Consider the following 19,248-nt stretch of genomic DNA (forward strand, 5'->3'; position numbering starts at 1 on the left):
ACCTTTTGCAAAGTCCACGACTTCCACCTCTCTTATAAAGCCATAGAGATCTAGAGCATAAAAAAAGGCCCTTTAGCCTGTTGTGTCAGAGATAGTAGGAACTGCAGATGCTGGAGAATCTGAGATAACAAGGTGTAGAGCTGGATGAACACATCAGGCCAAGCAGCATCAACAGGAGCAGAAAAGCTGACATTTCGGGCCTAGACCCTTCATCAGAATTCTAGGCCCGAAACATCAGCTTTCCTGCTCCTAAGGTGCTGCTTGGCCAGCTGCGTTCATCCAGCTCTACACCTTGTTACCTTGTGCCCACACTGGTCAAAAACAACCACCTGACTCTTCTAATTCCAGACCACTTTGAATGCCTTTTGTATGGGAAGGTGTGATGTTTCTGGCACCTAGAAAACAGTATACCAATAACCTGCATTATCGCTGTGTCCACAACAAACTGAGAGATGTGATCAATGTTAAAAGAAGGTTGATACTTAAAAGATCAGCATAAAGCAACCAGCCGGCAATGTGATGGTACCCCAATGCTCGGATCAAATTTTTGGCTTTGGAGGCGACAGAATTCAGATACTGAGAGAGAACCAGAATCATTTGATGCACTGCTCTGCTGCTGTTAAAAAGTTTGTGATACTATCACTAGACCATTAATCCGAGACCCCGGTAATGGTCTTGGGGCTCAGGTTCAAATTCTGCCATGACAGATGGTGGAATTCCTGGACTAAGGAGTGTAATGATGTCCATGTAACTCATTGTCAGTTTTGAAAAGCTCATCTATTTTACTAACCTCGTTTAGGAAGGGAAACTGCCATTCTTACTGGTCTGTTCTACATGTGACTCTAACCACTGGAACATCATTGGCGCTAAGCTGCTGTCTAAGCAGTTAGGGATGGGCAATAAATGCTGTTCTGGCCAATAATGCCCACAACCCTTGGTAAAACAAACAAGAATATTTTGTACAAAATACTTGAGATATATTTCTATGTACCAAAACACCATCATCCCCAGTCGCAAACCATTTCCACTCCCCCTCCCATTCTCTTGATGACATGTCCATCATGGGCCTCCTGCACTGCCACAATGATGCCACCCGAAGGTTGCAGGAACAGCAACTCATATTCCGCCTGGGAACCCTGCAGCCATATGGTATCAATGTGGACTTCACCAGTTTCAAAATCTCCCCTTCCCCCACTGCATCCCTAAACCAGCCCAGTTCATCCCCTCCCCCCACTGCACCACACAACCAGCCCAGCTCTTCCCCCCCACCCACTGCATCCCAAAACCAGTCCAACCTGTCTCTGCCTCCCTAACCGGTTCTTCCTCTCACCCATCCCTTCCTCCCACCCCAAGCCGCACCCCCAGCTACCTACTAACCTCATCCCACCTCCTTGACCTGTCCGTCTTCCCTGGACTGACCTATCCCCTCCCTACCTCCCCACCTACACCCTCTCCACCTATCTTCTTTACTCTCCATCTTCGGTCCGCCTCCCCCTCTCTCCCTATTTATTCCAGTTCCCTCCCCCCATCCCCCTCTCTGATGAAGGGTCTAGGCCCGAAACGTCAGCTTTTGTGCTCCTGAGATGCTGCTTGGCCTGCTGTGTTCATCCAGCCTCACATTTTATCATCCTAAATGTATCTTCCTTGGACTGGTAATGTCACAGGCGGTTCATTACCATCACATATTCAACAGCTACAGTATTTTCAACATGCCCTTTCTATCCTTTGTACTGGATCTCAGATCTCAATCTCAGATTAAATTTAACAATTGGCACAATGTTCATTAGAAAAGCATCCACTACAATCCCACTCAAAGACTAGCTCTAGAATATGAACAGCCTTAAGCGAGAGCTACCACATTCATTTACAAGTAATTCATTACCTCAGAGATTTTAAGCTTTTCTTGTTCCTTTGTTGACCCTGATGAAACTGTTCTGTCTTTTCTGCAGCTCTTTCCTCTTTTCTTTTCTTAGATCCATCTTCTCTCTCCTGCCTTCCCCACCCCACCTTGAAACTTCCCCCTCTCCCACTTCCCCTTGAAACCTCCCTCAATCTTTCCCTTGCCTCCCAGCCATGTCCACTCTCTCTCTGTCTCCCACCCTGTCACAGCCTGTTCCCTCTCCGAGCCCTCATGACGCCTCCCAGTCTGACTTCATTACACTGAGGTACCCCTAGCTCACCTAACCCTTTGTGTCCCTTGTATCATCCGTCTCCCTGGCCCATTTTTCCAAGTGTCCCTTTCATGACCCCATTTTCCTTCGATCACCTGCAACCTTCTAACTGCAAAACAAAACTGAATCACAGAACGATAGCATCCAAGTTCAGTGGGTGATAAGGAAGACAAATGCAATGTTAGCCTTCATTTTAAAGTGATTGGAATATGAAAGTAGGACAGATTTACTAAGACTGTACACTGCACAATTCACACTGCAGCTGAAATATTGTGAGCAATTTAGACCTCTTATCTAAAGGAACATATGTTACATTGGAGACATTCCAGAAGAGGCTAAGAAGGCTTATGTGAGGCCTTATGAGAAGAGAATGAGTAGGTTGGACTTTTACTCATTGGAATTTATACGAATAAGAGGCATCCTTAGTGAAATGCCCAAGATCTCATACTTGGCAGGGTAGATGTGGAGAGATTATTTCCCCTTCTGGAAGAGCCTAGGACCAAAGGGTATAACCTCAGTATAAGGGGTTACACATTTAAGACAGACATTAGAAGGTGTTTCTTCTCTCCGAGAGTACTCTGTGGAATCCTGTACTGAAGAGGACACTTGAGGTATAGTCATTAAGTATATTCAAGCATGAGTTTAGTAAATATTTAGAAAGTTGGGAATCAAGGTTTATAGGACAAAGATAAGAACATGGAGTTGAGGGTTATCGGGTCAGCCTTGATCTTGTTGATTGATGGAGCAGACTTAATGGGCTGAATGCCTGCTTCTGCTCATAGATAGAATTATCATAGAATCCTACAGTATGGAAACAGGCCTTCGGCCCAACAGTACCACACCGACCACAGAGCATCCCACCGAGACCCATTCCCCCATAGCCCACCTAATCTACACATCCCTGAACACTATGGGAAATTTAACATGGCCAATCCACCTAACTTGCACGTCTTTGGACTGTGAGAGGAAACCGGGGAACCCGGAGGAAACCTACACAGACACGGAGATAATGTGCAAACTCCAGACAGATAGTTGCCCGAGGGTGGAATTGAAACCCAGGTCCCTGGTGCTGTGAGGAAGCAGTGCTAGCCACTGTGCCACTGCAAGTGTTCCTTCATCTTATACTCTTCTAATATCAACAGACTCCCTGGAAGGCAGGTTTCCTGCCCGTAATTATCCTGATGTCATTTTACAGCCTGACCTGAGTTTCTGCTGCATATATCTGTGCCTCATTGAATTTCCCTGGTTATCACTTTCATCCACACACAAAAATGGACTTCCTATGCCTTTAATGCTGGGCTAACAATTATCACAAGTTGCTTGCGAATCTCTTGGCAATGGTTGTTGATTTTCCTGGACATTACCCTAGCTCAGTTTGGCAGCTTACCTTCCTTACGGCAGAGGAATTGGCCACATGCAATTTGAAAGAAGACTTTGAACTCAGCGGCACCTTTACATCCCTGCAAATTGCCATCTACTCAGCAACATCTCAGAATCCAGCCCTCCCCATGAAGTCAAACTGAGCTGCAGCAAAGCATCTTACAGATGGGTGCATGGAGCCCCTCACATGCTCAGTTTATTTGGATATTAGCTAACATTCAAGCAGGATTAAGACCACTTCCTCCCCACCCCTATTGCCCCCACTCCTGCCATTCCCAGTTTCTCAAACAGCTCAAAACCAAACAAGAAAAATGATTGGCCATGTGTACATGTATCACTTTGTAATGTTGAACAAAATGCCCCTTACAGCCCTAATATTGTATCTGTTGCTGATGAAAATTCTTCAGTGCTCAACCTGTCCTCTACCTTGTAAGATACCAGTACCAGTCAATGTGAGGGTGGGGGAAAATCTAGAATTCCACTAAATGTGAAAGGACTCCACAACATCAAGAACTGAATGCAGCTTTGGTTTCCTTATGTGAGGATGGATGTTCTGGTTTTGGAGACACTGCAACAAAGGCTTACCAGACTGATTCCTGGGAAGGTAGGATGCTTGTATAAAGAAAGACTCCATTTGTTTGGATTGTATTCATTGGGGTTCAGAAGAATGGAGGTTGAGATCTCATAGGTACATGAAAAAGTCCTAACAGGACGAGACAGGGTAAATGCAGGAAGGATATCCCTGTGACTAGAAAGTTCAAAACAAGGGGTCACAGTCAAATGTTACAGGCTAGGCCATTTAAGACTGAGATAGAACATAGAACTTAGAACAGCACAGCACAGAACAGGCCCTTCAGCCCACAATGTTGTGCCGACCATTGATCCTCATGTATGCACCCTCAAATTTCTGTGACCATATACATGTCCAGCAGTCTCTTAAATGACCCCAATGACCTTGCTTCCACAACTGCTGCTGGCAACGCATTCCATGCTCTCACAACTCTCTGCGTAAAGAACCTGCCTCTGACATCCCCTCTACACTTTGCACCAACCAGCTTAAAACTATGACCCCTCGTGCTAGCCATTTCTGCCCTGGGAAATAGTCTCTGGCAATCAACTCTATCTATGCCTCTCATTATCTTGTATACCTCAATTAGGTCCCCTCTCCTCCTCCTTTTCTCCAATGAAAAGAGACCGAGCTCAGTCAACCTCTCTTCATAAGATAAGCCCTCCAGTCCAGGCAGCATCCTGGTAAACCTCCTCTGAACCCTCTCCAAAGCATCCACATCTTTCCTATAATAGGGCGCCCAGAACTGGACGCAGTAATCCAAGTGCGGTCTAACCAAAGTTTTACAGAGCTGCAACAAGATCTCACGACTCTTAAACTCAATCCCCCTGTTAATGAAAGCCAAAACACCATATGCTTTCTTAACAACCCTGTCCACTTGGGTGGCCATTTTAAGGGATCCATGTATCTGCACACCAAGATCCCTCTGTTCCTCCACGCTGCCAAGAATCCTATCCTTAATCCTGTACTCAGCTTTCAAATTCGACCTTCCAAAATGCATCACCTCGCATTTATCCAGGTTGACCTCCATCTGCCACCTCTCAGCCCATCTCTGCATCCTGTCAATGTCCCGCTGCAGCCTACAACAGCCCTCTACACTGTCAACGACACCTCCAACCTTTGTGTTGTCTGCAAACTTGCTGACCCATCCTTCAACCCCATCCCTTCTCCCAGAGGGTTCAGTGCTGTAGAAAGCAGCTGGAGTTAAAACATTGAATATTTTCAAGAAGGATTTTGATCTCGTTCTTAGGGCAAAACAGATCAAAGGGTATGGAGAAAGTGAGAAGGAGCAACTGAGCTGGATGATCAGCCATGATCATGTTGAATGATGGAACAGGCTTGAAGGGCTGAATAGCCTACTGCTGTTTTCTATGTTTGAATGAGTAGGATTATGGAGTTGAGTTCACGGTGTGACTGTAAGAGGGCTTTGAGATATCACGTCAGCAGAATTAAGATATATTTTAATAATACCTCTGTTAACAGAGCAAACAGTGGAATGATTCACATTCAGTGTTAAATGTTCGGCTGCATATTATCAGAAATAATTACCTTCAGACTTTAATTCTCAATGTTTAATAATGGTGCACAAACTGTGAGAAACAAAGCAGCTTTTGTTTTACTTTGCAGCGTAATGTATTAATCTGTGGAGTTTGGCTTGTGTTGCTTCTGTAATTAGTTGGGAAATCTGCTGTAAGATTATAGTACATGAATCTTTTATTCACAAAGTAACTTGTCATTTAAAATAATACGGTTAAATTAAATGGATTTATTCTTAAACCATCATATGTATCTTGTCAAAAGTACAATTTCAGTAGCTGTTGAAAAGAACTAGGCAATGTAATCCTGACACTTCAAACATTAAAGAAATGTTTAGACATATATGTGTGATGCCAAGGCATTCATGACTGTGGGCCAAGTTGGAAAATGGGATTAGAATAATTAGGTGGTTGTTTTGACCAGCACAGACTTGATGGACCAAAGGGATTTTTTCTGTGCCATAGATGTCTATGACTCTATCATTGAGCATCAAACGAGAGTCATTACAGATTAGTGCATAGCAATGGAGTGACAGTGAAGAAAAAGAATAAGAATGGCCTTTCCTTCAGTACTGAATCAGGGATGTAATTAACTTATAAGGTTCACAAGGGATTATTAGCATTTCACATGTTCTAGAAATGCGGCAGTGGATAAGATTACTTAGCTAGGACAAGAAATTTTCTTCATATCTATTGCAACAAAATGAAAACGGATAAGTCCTATAAACTGTGGTATTGATTCAGCACTTTTTATCTAGGCCGGTCTTGGAGATTTTATGAATGAATCCTTTGTATGCCAAAGTGAAAAGATCAGTGCGTGCTGCAAAGTGCCTCATTGATGCAGTCATCTCCTGTTCACTTTGGCCATGAGGCTTGTATTTTGCAAAAGAAAGAGTTGATTCTTCTTTTTAGTATGTGTTGTGTACATGAAAGTTCTAGCCTAGCAGCAGATTGTTCACCGAGTATCACTGAATAAATGGTAAAATCAATGTCAAGATTGTTATCATTTTAAAAACTTTCCATTGATGCACACTTGGGGTTACTTTCAACTTTGCTGCCTCAGCAGTATTCTCGCAGAATGGATCACTCACCTGAGGATTACCTTCAAATCATTTCATGGCCTCTCCTTCTATCACCTACTGAAACCTCTCTAATGCTGTTTGTATCCTTGAAATATTCCTTAGCATCTATGTCTTTGACTAAGCTTTTGCTGACCTTTCTTAATATGCCCTGAGGTGGTTCATGTCAAATTTCATTTGACAATGCCCACTTTGAAATGTTTTTCTCAGTAAAAGGTGTTAAGTTGTAGCCATTAAATCATCCAAATTTTTGTTCTTTTTAAATCATGGGGAATTGAGCAGTTTTCACAAACTACAACAACAAAAACAAAGTTGTTGGAAAGACCGAGCAGGTCTGGCAGCTTCTATGAAGGGGAAAACAGTTAACGTTTCGGGTCTGGTGACCCTTTGTTAGAACTCGTAAACCACAGTCTGCTTTGCGAATTCACCATCCTGGGAATAAGGCTCAGAGTTAGCTCCCACTTTTGAAGGAAATACAATCTTTGTTAGTTCTGTAATTAAATTTTGCATCTGTGTGCATGACATAAACTTGTAAAAATGTTTTTAAAAATCTGTTCACTGATGCCACTCCACATCTGAGATCATTGCCAGATTACAAGCTTAAGAAGTAATGGCTTGTGCATACACAGTATTTCACTTTTTAGAAGTGAACTATTATTGGGGCGGATTTTTGAAGCAGAGTTGGTTGGATATACTACCAGTTTTTGGTTTTGGGATGGTAATTGAGTGGTTGATGTCAGAAAACCTAGTCAGAACAAATACATTTGTGCTATGAATTAGTTTTTGATGTCAGGTACCAGTGGTACAATAAGTTCATGCCTTACAAAGTCTTTTTATATCTAATAATTCTGTTATTCTCCTGTATCATCTTGCTGTAAATTCCTGCCTTTTATAATCTCCTGTTGTCTGTCTTTTCATGATCACCATTTCAGTGTTGATTAATTGAGATTTTGTGTGCATACTTCTTCCTCTACCTTCAATACAATGAATAGTCTCATGTGGATCTGGTAACTTACCTGTCTTTCTCTGACATTTCAGGTTTAAATGTTTCCTCATTGCTTTCCCAAAATTCTTTCAAATTTATTCTGAATTAGTTTGGATGGAGCGTTTCTCTCCTGTTGTCAGTTTATTTTCTTCCGAAAGTATCATCAGTTATTTACGAAGGTAGGATTGCTGCATTTGCAACAGCTTGATCGATACTCTTTCTGATGTCAAGTTCATTGATGAACTCCTTTCACCTTTCAAAACCAGAAGTCTGTCAGAGGACACTACATCGCATTCTGTATCAGAGTTTGGTTGCTCTTGTCAGGTCTGTGGCTCTTCAAGTTCCTATATTACCTAGCCCGTTTCTCTGCATCTCTTCCTGTCGCTATTAAATTTTCTCTAGCCTTTCTTCAACGAATATTACTGTAACTGAGGTGGACAATTCTCCATCCCGAGGGTGATATTCTAGCGATAGGGTTAGGGTTAAGTCTAACCAAATAACTTTCCTTGACCACTCATTTATTCTGTGGTGTACATATTTTGTCTGTGCCTCAGCTGGCCCCTTTAATTTTCCAGCTTCTTAATCTTGTGTGACCTTGCTTCATAGAACCTTGCCGCTTCGATTATGGTCACTTGACTCTTTGTGGTTGTGCCAACTCTTTGAAAAAGAAATCTAATTAGTCTCACTCCTCCACTCTTTCTTCGTTGCCCTGCAAATATTTCATTTAGACCAATGAACAAATCAAGAAAAAAATGGTTTACATGGTATACTTTACATTCATTTGTTCTAAAACTCAACAATGTCCATTCTATACGTAGTAAAATGAAAAGAGAAACCTAGCCTCCAACTTGTAGTTCAGATGAATTCTGTCAGTTTAACAAAAACCATAAATCCATAAATTGTCGATACTTCACTTTGAATTTTTTTTCACCTAAGTGTCAAAATTTGGTTAGTTTAAGGATATTGTGTGGGTTAAAACTGCGAAGTTTTTATGCTTAGAAATAGAATTTCAAAAATTTTCTTCTTGGATATTTTGTAAATTTGCCTTAACAATACCTCTGTTCAAGAAAGGCAGAAAGCAGGAAACTTTTGGCCAGTGCCACAATCTGATTTTAGGGATGCTTTAGCAAGGTATTTAGGAAATCATGAAGCCTTTGGGCAGGACCAATGTGCTTCATGAAAAGAAAATCAAGTTTAAATTATCTCTTCAAGTTTTTCGATGAATTAGTATTCAAGGCTTTTAAAAAAGACCCTGTAGACACGGTAAACTTGAATCTTCAAAAGGTGCTCCGTCAAGGTACGAGCAAATGGAGAAAAAAACAGGGATGACAAGGGAAAAGTCGAACTTGGATGATAAATCAATTATCTGTTTGAAAAGACTGAAAGTATGGTTGCTGTATTTACCAGTGATACCAAGATAAGTGGGAAAATAAGTAGTTAGGAGGGGACAAAGTGTCTGTAAGCAGGTATAGGCATGTAAGTGAGTGGCCAAAACATTTGGCAGATGGGTGTATAATATATGAATGTGTGAATTTGTCCATTTTGACAGGTACAGCAGAATACAGTACATTATTTAATTGGCGAGAACTTGGTGGTATTGGGGAACCTGGTGGGCTGGTAGATAGATGACATTATGTCAGGATGCAGATACAGCAAAGGATCAGGAAAGCAAATAGAACAATGTCATTTAATGCAAGAGAAATGGAATGTAGAAATTAGAAAGTCTTACTGCAACCACATTGAACGTGGATGTGACACATCTGGAGTACTGTATGCAGTGAGTTCTCCTTATTTGAAATTGGTTTGATTACTTTAGAGACAGTTCAATGAAGATTAACTTGATTTGTTCTTGGAATGAAGGGTGTGCAAGAAAGATTGGAACAGGTTAGGTCTATACTTAACAGAGGTGAAAAGAATGAGAAGTGGTCTGATTTAAATATAAGATCTTTAGGGGACTGGATGCATGAAGGTTGGCTGCTCTTTTGGGGCAAACAACAACTAGACGATAGAGGTTAAAAATAAGAAGTCTCCTTTTCAATAAAGTGATGATGAGCCTTTTTTTTTGCTGTGAGGACAGTTCGAGTGTGAAATTCTCTTCCCCATAAAGTAGGAGAAGCTGTGTCTTCAAATTTATTCAGAGCTGAAAAGTAGATTATTTTGAGTGGTCAAAGGGGGTAAGGATTATAGGATGCAGACAAGAAAGTGGAACTGAGGCAACAACCAGATCAGTTGAGATCTTATTGAATGGTGGATCAGGCCAACTGGCCTATTCTTGTTCCTAAGTCCTATCTCTGTTAAAATTGATATAATCTCACTATAACATTGTTCCCAGGATGGAGATGTCTAATCTCAATACCTCAGAAGTAGTGAAATAAAATGGATGTACTCCAAAGTTCTGCACATTTTGAATCTTTCTATGAATGGAACATAGAACATTACAGCACAGTACGGGCCCTTCAGCCCACAATGTTGTGCCGACCTATTATCCTACTCTCAGCTCAAACTACCCGGCATACCCTACATTTTAACCATCCTCCATGTGCCTATCCAAGAATCGCTTAAATGTCCCTAATATATCTGACTCTACTATCACTGCCAGCAGCGCATTACACACACCCACCACTCTACCTCTGACATCTCCCCTATACCTTCCTTCACTCACCTTAAAATTATGCCCCCTCATAATAGTCATTTCCGTCCTGGGGAAAAAGTCTCTGGGGTCTATCCGCTCTATCTGTGCCTCATCATCTTGTACACCTTTTATCAAGTCACCTCTCATCCTTCTTCACTTTAATGAGAAAAGCCCCCACTCCCTCAACCTGTCCTCATAAGACCTGTCCTCCAGTCCAGCCAGCATTCTGGTATATCTCATCTGCACCCTCTCTAAAGCTTCCATATCCTTCCTATAATGAGGCGACCAGAACTGAACACAGTAGTGTAAGTGTATTCTAACCGGGGTTTTACAGACCTGCAGCATAACCTTGCTGCTCTTAAACTCATTCCCTCTGCCGATGAAAGCCAACACATCATACGCCTTCTTTATAACCCTATCAACTTGGGTAGCAACTTTGAGGGATCTATGGATGTGGACTCCATGATCCCTCTGTTCCTCCACACTGCCAGGAATCTTGGCATTAACCCTATATTCTGCATTCAAATTTGACCTTCCAGAATGAATCACTTCACACTTTTCTGGGTTGAATTCCATCTGCCACTTCTTTGCCCAGCTTTGCAACCTCTCAGTGTCCCGGTGTAACCTACAGCTGCCCTCCACGCTGTCCACACAACAACAACCTTCGTGTCATCAACAGACTCACTAACCCGCCCTTCCACTCCCTCACACAGGTCGTTTATAAAGACAACTGTAGGTAGTGATTTATACAATCGGTAGTTTTATTTTAAATTTTATTATTAAAACATGAACAAAGAAAAGAAAATACCTTGGTCATTGCAAAAGAGAAGACCACTTCACTGACACCACATATTCATAAGCTGTGAAATCTGATGGGAGATTATGCATTGGAATTTAAGCTGATTTTTCTTTCTCATACAATTTATTCTTTCCAGATGCAGGAAAGCCCTAGCACATTTCATTTCAAATATTTGTTCCAATATGAGTGAAAAAAGTTTTGGTTTAGATGTTTATTGTACATATTTAAAATTGTACATTTTATCAACGCATTAGCTGTTTCAAAAATGCTTAATATATTGCTTTTTAATTATTACAGACTTCGAGCAATTTTCTGAAGAGCTCATCATTCAGTCACAATAACTCATCTCAGTAAGTATTACGAAGTACTTTTAAATTAGGTAACCCATTGAGATTTTGCTGTGGTAAATATTTTTGCACTTCTGTGCTTGCTCATTATCTATGTTTTCAACTATCTTATTAATAATTTAAATGATGATTGAACTCTGAATAACTATTTCACCAATTGTTGGATTCCCAAAATCGTAAGTGCAGGTAGATGCAGTTATAAAATAATGTTTCCTTTTTTTATTTGTAAAGTGTCAGATATTATAACAGTAAGAAATGAATGTACAAAGCGTTGTTTCGCAAAGAGGACTGTGTAATATTATGCAAGTGCAGTTTATGGTGCGCTATAATGTCAGTAGCTCTAAAGGCATCGAACGTGTGTGTTTCATTTGGATGATTTCTGTGGTGGGAAACTGTAGAAAATGGGGGAAATAACACCTGGAGTTTGGAAATTTTTATACTAGAACAGAAACTATTAAGAGAAGGTTGAATAGAGGTTCTGAAATTTACCAAGATCTTTGATAGTGCCTGCACTATTTCCTTCAGGTTTGAAGAATTTCCTTCACACAGATAATTGTGAACGAAGGGGACACTTTGCTGTTGGGAGTGGTTGAGGTCATTGCAACATTTAATTGAATCATAGAATAATAAAGGGGACAGAGAACATTTGAGTCATTGTGTTTTCTTTTTCAAGCTCTTTTTAGTACAATTACCTGATTAGAATTGCTTACCTGCTTTTTCATGTCACCCTCTAATGGTTTTCAATTTCGAGTATATATCAAGCAGCACCTTTTGAAAATTACAATTGAGTTTCCTTCTTCCGCCCTTTCAGGAAAAGCATTTTAGATCATAACAATGACCCGCACTAAAAAACATCTCTTTTCATCTCCCCTTTGATTCTTAGCCAGTTGCCTTAAATCTTTTTCTTCTGGTTATCGACTCTTGATAGTGTGTGCGCTTTCTCCTTCTTAGTCTGTTAGGAGGAACCTGGGTGCCAGGACCCAGAAGGCACGCAGCAAATCTTTGGAATTTGCTAAATTTTTTTCAAGTAAAATACTGAGCTGGATATTAGTTGCCCATTGGTGTTGGGAAGAGGTCACATAATATAGAGCGGGTGGCTAGCCTATCACCTTCCCACCTAGTCTTTTTTTGCTGGCTTCCGGCCTACCCTCCGTATGTAATTCAATAATGAAGGTCCAACTGAGCAGATTTTGTAAGCTTCTTATGCTATAAAATGGCTGTTGTGTGTCGCCAGGTTGTGTGGGATTTTCAATATTTTGTAAAAACTGCTTAAAGTATTTTGAAGGAAGGGTGACCTGCTATCACTGGAGGATGTTGTTTTCTTATTTGAAATGCCCCTGAGAGGATAACAACTGCTTCTTTCTCCATCACCTGAAGTCTCTTTAAAACTCACGCCTCCACACCTGTCAAACCTCTCCCTGAGTTTCCAAAAGACTATCCAGTGCAAAGACCCCACCTCACCAGATTTGCCTGGATCTGGGACCTGTGGCCTTGTGGAACTGCAGTATTGCTGCTCCTGCTAGGTAGTCATATCGGTTGGTGGTTCCCGAGACTGGGATTTATTCCCTGTGAGGGCCAGAGGTGCCCCTCAGATTGGATTTAGGCCCATTTGCAGTGCATTGTCTCCCTGAAATGGATGTTGGCTGGCTGATTTCAAGCATTTCTTCTTGGAGAAGAAGGGGACCCCCGTGTTCCCACCGTAATTTTGGACTCCCTCAATGGACTGGCCCAGAGGTTTATATTACAGACTATATTTTCATTCTCTGCCTTGGAGGTAGATCTGATTGAAGAGTGCCACAATCTTAAAACTCCAGTCGGGCAAGGAGACATGTCCTGAACCCATTCCCACTAGCCCTGGGTAAATAAATACCAGTGATAGTGGGTCAAGGCCCTTAAATGCATATTAATTGGCTAATTGAAGGCCTCAGTTGGTGGCAGGACAATATCCACAGTCTCCTCTACTGGGAGGATAAGGAGACATTTCAGAACAGTGTTCGAACTGCGTGGTGTGACACCCAACCTGATCCACACTGACTGTCTGACTGAGTCAGAGGTGCCCTGGCAATATACACACTATGCACCTGCTGTAGTCTTGAGGTACTGATGGTGATGATAGAGGCTGCAGCTTTTTACCATAGTATGGCTGATCCTGAATCCCTCCCGCTCTTACTGACTGTCACTGGTGTATCTTGGAAGTATTTACAGGTTGACACAGACTTAATTGGAGCAGTGACAGGATTGCAGCAACAAAAGCTTTCCGACTTATGTGTCTAACCAACGGAAACCAAAACTGGAAAAGCCAGAGTTTTTAGAACAGAGTTAAGGAAAAACTTCTTCACCCAGAGAGTGGTAGATAAATAGAAGCTCTGCCCCAGAAGGCAGTGGAGGCCAACTCTCTGGATACTTTCAAGAAAGAGATGGATTGGGCTCTTAAAGATAGTGGAATCAAGGGTTATGGGGATAAGGCAGGAACAGGATACTGATTGTGGATGAACAGCCATGATCATAATGAATGGTGGTGCTGGCTTGAAGGGCCGAATGGCCTACTCCAGCACCTATTGTCTATTGTCTATTGTCTAAAAGCCAAAAGGATGTTGAACTATACAGTGAAATGATTTGAATGCAATTCACTGAAGTTGTATTGTGCTGCATCATGACTGCATCTCCGGCACAGGGTTAATTTTAAGAGACTCAAGTGCAGAGGATGTATTCCAGAGCTAGAAGACTAAAAGTGAAATCAGGAATCGGCCATTTACTCCCATGGATTCATAAAAGAAACAAAGGCTAAATGGCCTCCTTCGGTGTTGTAAGTTTTGTATCCAGTTTTGCCAACAGAAAATCTGCTATCCACCCAATCCTTCTTTTCACCCTTAAATTAGATCATAGCTGATCTGCAGCTCAACTCCATTTACTTCCTTTGATACACATCACTTCAGATCTACTTCTCTAAGTTTTAAAAATAATCTATCAAAATTACTCTTGTAACTCTCAACTCAGCAGCCCACAACTTTTATGGAACAGAGTCCAGATTTCATGTACCATATATATGAACAATATGTTGCTTGATTTCTTTCCAAAATGGCCTAATTCTAATTTTAATATTCCACATCAAAGGCAAAATTTCTGTATTTGTTCTATTGACTGCTCTCTATTTCAAACATATCATTTAGTTCACCTTTCAACCTTCTCGACAGGTCAGGTTTATACCATTTTCAAAAAACAAATCATGGAATTTGGGTTTCACTGGTTGGGCCAGCATGTATTGCCCAACCCCAGTTGCTCTTGAGAATATATTCGTGAGCTGGGTTCTTGTGCCACTGTAATCTATTAGACAAAGATTTACTGACAATGCTATTGTGGAGAGAATACCAGGATTTCAATTCGGTGACCATGAAGCAACAATGATATATTTCCAAGTCAGGATGGTGAGTGGCTAAGAGGAACATTTGCAAGTAGCGGTGTTCTCCTGCATCTACTGGCCTTGTGCTTTTACTGGTTATGGGTTTCGACGGTGTTGTCTGAATGTCTTGGCGAGTTGCATACAGTACACCTTTTAATGGTACACGTTGATTGTAGTGAACGTTGATGGTAGAGAGAATAAATGTTTGTGGGTATGGTGCCAATCAAATGAGCTGCTTTGTCTTGGATGGTTTCAAACTTCTGGAGTATTTTTGGTGTAGAACTCATCCAGGCAAGTGTGGCGTATTCCATTGCATTCCTGATTTGTAGATGATGGAACAGGCCTAAGGGCGGTCAGGTGGTGAGTTACTCACTGCAGTATTCCTAGCTTTTGACATGCTGTTATAACCACTGTATTTATATGATGAGTCCAGTTCAGTTTCTCGTTGATCGTAACCCCAGGATGTTGAGATAATGGGCCATTCAACAATAGCAATGCGATTGAATGTTAATTGGCGATCATTAGATTCTCTGTTGTTGGAGACGGTCATTGTCTGATCTGAATGTTACGTGACACATGTAAGCTAAAAGCTGGATAGTGTTTAGGTCTTGTTAAATTTGTCGTGGACTGCTTCAGTATACGAAGAGTAGTGAATGGTGTTAAACATTGTGAAATCAGTGGCAAATATCCCCACTTTTGACTTTATGATGGAGGGATGGATGAAGTAACTGAAGATGGTTAGGCCCTGCAAAGATGTTCTCGAGTTCAGATGACTGGCTTCCAGTCGTCACACCCTTCCTGTGTGCCAGGTATGACTTCAACAAGCAGAGAGTTTCCCCTGATTTCCATTGACTCTAGTTTTACTTGAGGTCCTTGATGCCACAGTTTGTTGAATGTGTTCTTGCTGTCAAGAGTAGTCATTCTCACCACATCTATGGAATTTATCTCTCGTTCATGTTAGAACTGAAGCTGTAATGCAGTCAGGAGCTGAGTGGCCCTGATGGAACCCAACAGAGCATCAGTGAGCAGGCTGTTGATAAGCAGTGCTACTTGATAGCACAGCGTGATATTGTAATCAAATCTTTTTAGCCAGGCGTCTTTTTACTCAACCTCTGCTGTACTCCCTTCAAGACCAAATATATCCTTAAGAAATTCAAACCTCAATACTAAAAGCAGAACTCTGATATAATCAGGTTAAAACTCTATGCACCTTCAGGATAACTTCCTCCTCTTTAGTATTTCAATTCCCTTGTGATAAAGACCAATATCCCATTAGCCGTCTTTAAGACTTTTTATACCAGTGCATTTGTTTTTGTTGATTCATGCACTGAAACCTGTGTTCTTTCACAGTTCTTCTTGGAAAGAAAATATTCTGATTTGCTTTTCTTAGACTGAAGCGAATACCTTCACCTTTGCTGATACTGAACTTTCATCCATTGTGGTTGTTCTCACTCACTAGACCTATTTGTATGTCCCTTTGTAACTCTGCCTATTTTTTCACAATTTCTGTGTGTTAATGTCACTTTTAAATTTAGATAGACTTCAGTCTTGCTTCATTCAAATGATTGCTTACCTTTAGCGAGAAACAGTACGGATCCCTTGGGAATATTACTTTTTCCCATGCTTACAGTTCAAGTACATGCCCGTTGTCACTGCAGTCTGTCGCCTACCTCCCAAACAGTTATCAGCCAATATCAAAGTCATAGTGTTGTGCATTGATAGGACAGATTCAGAAACTTAGACTTATCAACCTTGAAGGAAGGCATCAGGAAAGTGATCAAAAAACGGAGAAGATAAATTTGGAAAATTACTTCTCATACTTTTACAAGTTATGGAAAAGTTAGGTGAGGTACACAGGTTGAATCCAGCAGATGAAAATTGACTGATTGTTTCTTTATACAGTGTTATCAATGCACACAGTTGATTTCCAGGCAGAATAGGTGAGGTAAAAGGACAGGAATCATTTAAGTGACAATTCAGTGCTACGGAGGAAGGAGCATGACGTGCTTCTGAATAGATGGACCATGATAGACTGAATGGTCTTCTTCAGTGATCATCTGGATCATCTTGTGATTGTAACCTGTCACCATTAATGATTCACCTTGAACTGTGTGTGGAAGTAATAATCTGCGTTGACTATATTTGATTCACAACGTTTTTATTTATCTCAAATTAATTTTATTGTTAAATATCCCACAGTCACTTTATGTCTCTTGGATAAATTCCTTTATTTTTCTCTTTTTCTCAGCGAATTTTGCATATTCATCATTCATGGTCTTTTTAAGTGCCCTTTTCAAGCAGTTGGCGACTTTATAGTTTTCATGAAATTTGGATTTAAAATTTTGATTTTTTTCAGCAATACATTTTTAAAAAAAATTAGTTATCTTTAAATATTCTTTATTAAAATCTCCAATAATTTTGTCTTGCAGCTTTAGAGTTTGACTTTTTCAATTTGTACTTTTTGTCCGCGTGATTATTGCTAGATAACTTGACATTTAATATATTAATTCAGGTTACATAATTAAAGTACTTTTCATTTGTAGACATGATTCAGTTATTTAAAATGCAAGTCTGGATATGAATTATTCTTAACAACAATCTGAACCAACTGAATCAAAAAGCTAAATCACAGTCAGTAGTTTTGAATCTTTTTCCGCACATCCACTGAATATGGTGTCTCCAATTGCTTGAGGGGACAGGACCTCCTGCAGTTGAAGTGCAGAGTGTTCAAGATGGGCCGGAGTGTACACTATTTCTGATAACGTGTCTGAATATCCTAATTTAGAAGTTTCTCTTGACTGGCATACTCTGTCCCCTTTGAATTCAGTGCTTTGCAGCCCGTGTTCATTCAGCTCTGTAATCAGCCTGTTCTCCAGAAACTCTGTGACCTGCTGTTCATGCTATCAAGATTCTCCTGGATTATTCAATATATTTCACTGCATGAGTGACTTTAAAACATTTTTGATGAGATTTGACCCAGGACAGCTTCAGAAGTACTGCATTTTATTCAACCCAATTGATGTTGAATGAGTTGACATTGCAATTGATAAAGTACATACGCATGTATGTGTGCCATTAAGCGACAACTGTTAAGTCAGGTCAGATTATTTATATTTGTGCTTATCTCACTGATATTAAACTTCCTCAATTGCTACATATATACAGCTACTCCACCTTTCCTCTCTCTTCTGTTTCTGCAAGCTATAAAAAAAGCTGTTCTTGTGTATTGAAGTCAGAAAAGGACGAGGCTTTAAGTTTTCGATAAAAGAGTTACATTCTTTCTTTTTCTTTTCTGTATACAGGAGTGTGGAATCGGGTCACATTATGGAGGAGGCTTATGAACTTGATCTGACTTACATCACTGAACGCATCATTGCTGTGTCTTTCCCTGCTGGCTGTTCAGAAGAAACCTATTTTCATAATCTACAGGATGTAACACGAATGCTGAAATCCAAGCATGGAGATAATTATCTGGTAAGATGTAAAAAGAACTAAGGGGAACTCACACTCCAAATTCTTTGTCCAGATGAGTGAACATAACTTGAGTGGGATATTGCCAGAAACTAAGTTTGTGCATCTATGATTTCTGCTTATTTTCCACTAACAAGCAATTAGAAAAGAAATGAAAACAAATCCTTGTGACTGTGAATGTTTCAATAGCGTGGCAAAAAAAAACATTGTGACTTGTAGTGTGTTGAGGTCACAGAGTGTAATATTAGTTTTTTTCTCTTTTTACATGGGAAAGATGTAAATACCACGTGACGATCTTAGCAGGAGCATTTTAAGATTGTTTGTGAACTCTGCCATTGAATTAAAATGCCCATTTTTACACCTTTTGTGAAGGCCACTGAAAGAGAGTCTACCTTTTTTTTGCCATGGCTTTACACAATGTATTGCTTTGCTAGAGTATTATTTGACTTTTGTTTTGGTATTTTGGCTTCATAACAGTTTCTTCTTTCTGGGAGATACGCCAGATTGTTATAAATACCCCTTCATGAGGTAAAACAGAGCCAAACTCTTTTTTTATTCTAGAAAATTGGTAACAGTGAAAGCCAGAGTCTGCAGAAAAGACCACATTGATTTGGAATATGCATAATGAGTAGAAAATTGAGACTGTTGTGGAGTGGCTCATCAAAAGGAGGCATGCACACTCCAAGAAGTAGTGGAATGCTGATTTTAAGTGAAATATGTGACTGAATTAATTCTAAATCAGCTGGAATATGGAAGGTACATTTTTTTAAAAATTCAGCCACTTTACACATGTTCAATTAAATAAGAAAGAGTACCACCTTTGAAGGCTGATACCATTGGATTTCATCAATGTCTTTCTGCCACACTATCCAAAATCCCAT

At 40.5% G+C, this 19,248-nt stretch overlaps 1 protein-coding gene across 3 annotated transcripts in view; it reads left to right on the forward strand.

Annotated features, from left to right (window-relative positions):
* The window catches only part of LOC125461428 (tensin-3-like), a 386,950-nt gene that overhangs the window by 220,633 nt on the left and 147,069 nt on the right, over positions 1 to 19,248 (forward strand). For all 3 annotated transcript variants that reach the window (XM_048550197.2, XM_048550207.2, XM_048550217.2), the window contains 2 exons: positions 11,447 to 11,499; positions 18,199 to 18,370. In XM_048550197.2, the coding sequence (XP_048406154.2) occupies positions 11,447 to 11,499; positions 18,199 to 18,370 (225 nt within the window). The remainder of the gene's footprint in view (positions 1 to 11,446; positions 11,500 to 18,198; positions 18,371 to 19,248) is intronic.

The sequence above is a fragment of the Stegostoma tigrinum genome, chromosome 2 (genome assembly GCF_030684315.1).
Source record: "Stegostoma tigrinum isolate sSteTig4 chromosome 2, sSteTig4.hap1, whole genome shotgun sequence".
NCBI classification, from domain to species: domain Eukaryota; kingdom Metazoa; phylum Chordata; class Chondrichthyes; order Orectolobiformes; family Stegostomatidae; genus Stegostoma; species Stegostoma tigrinum.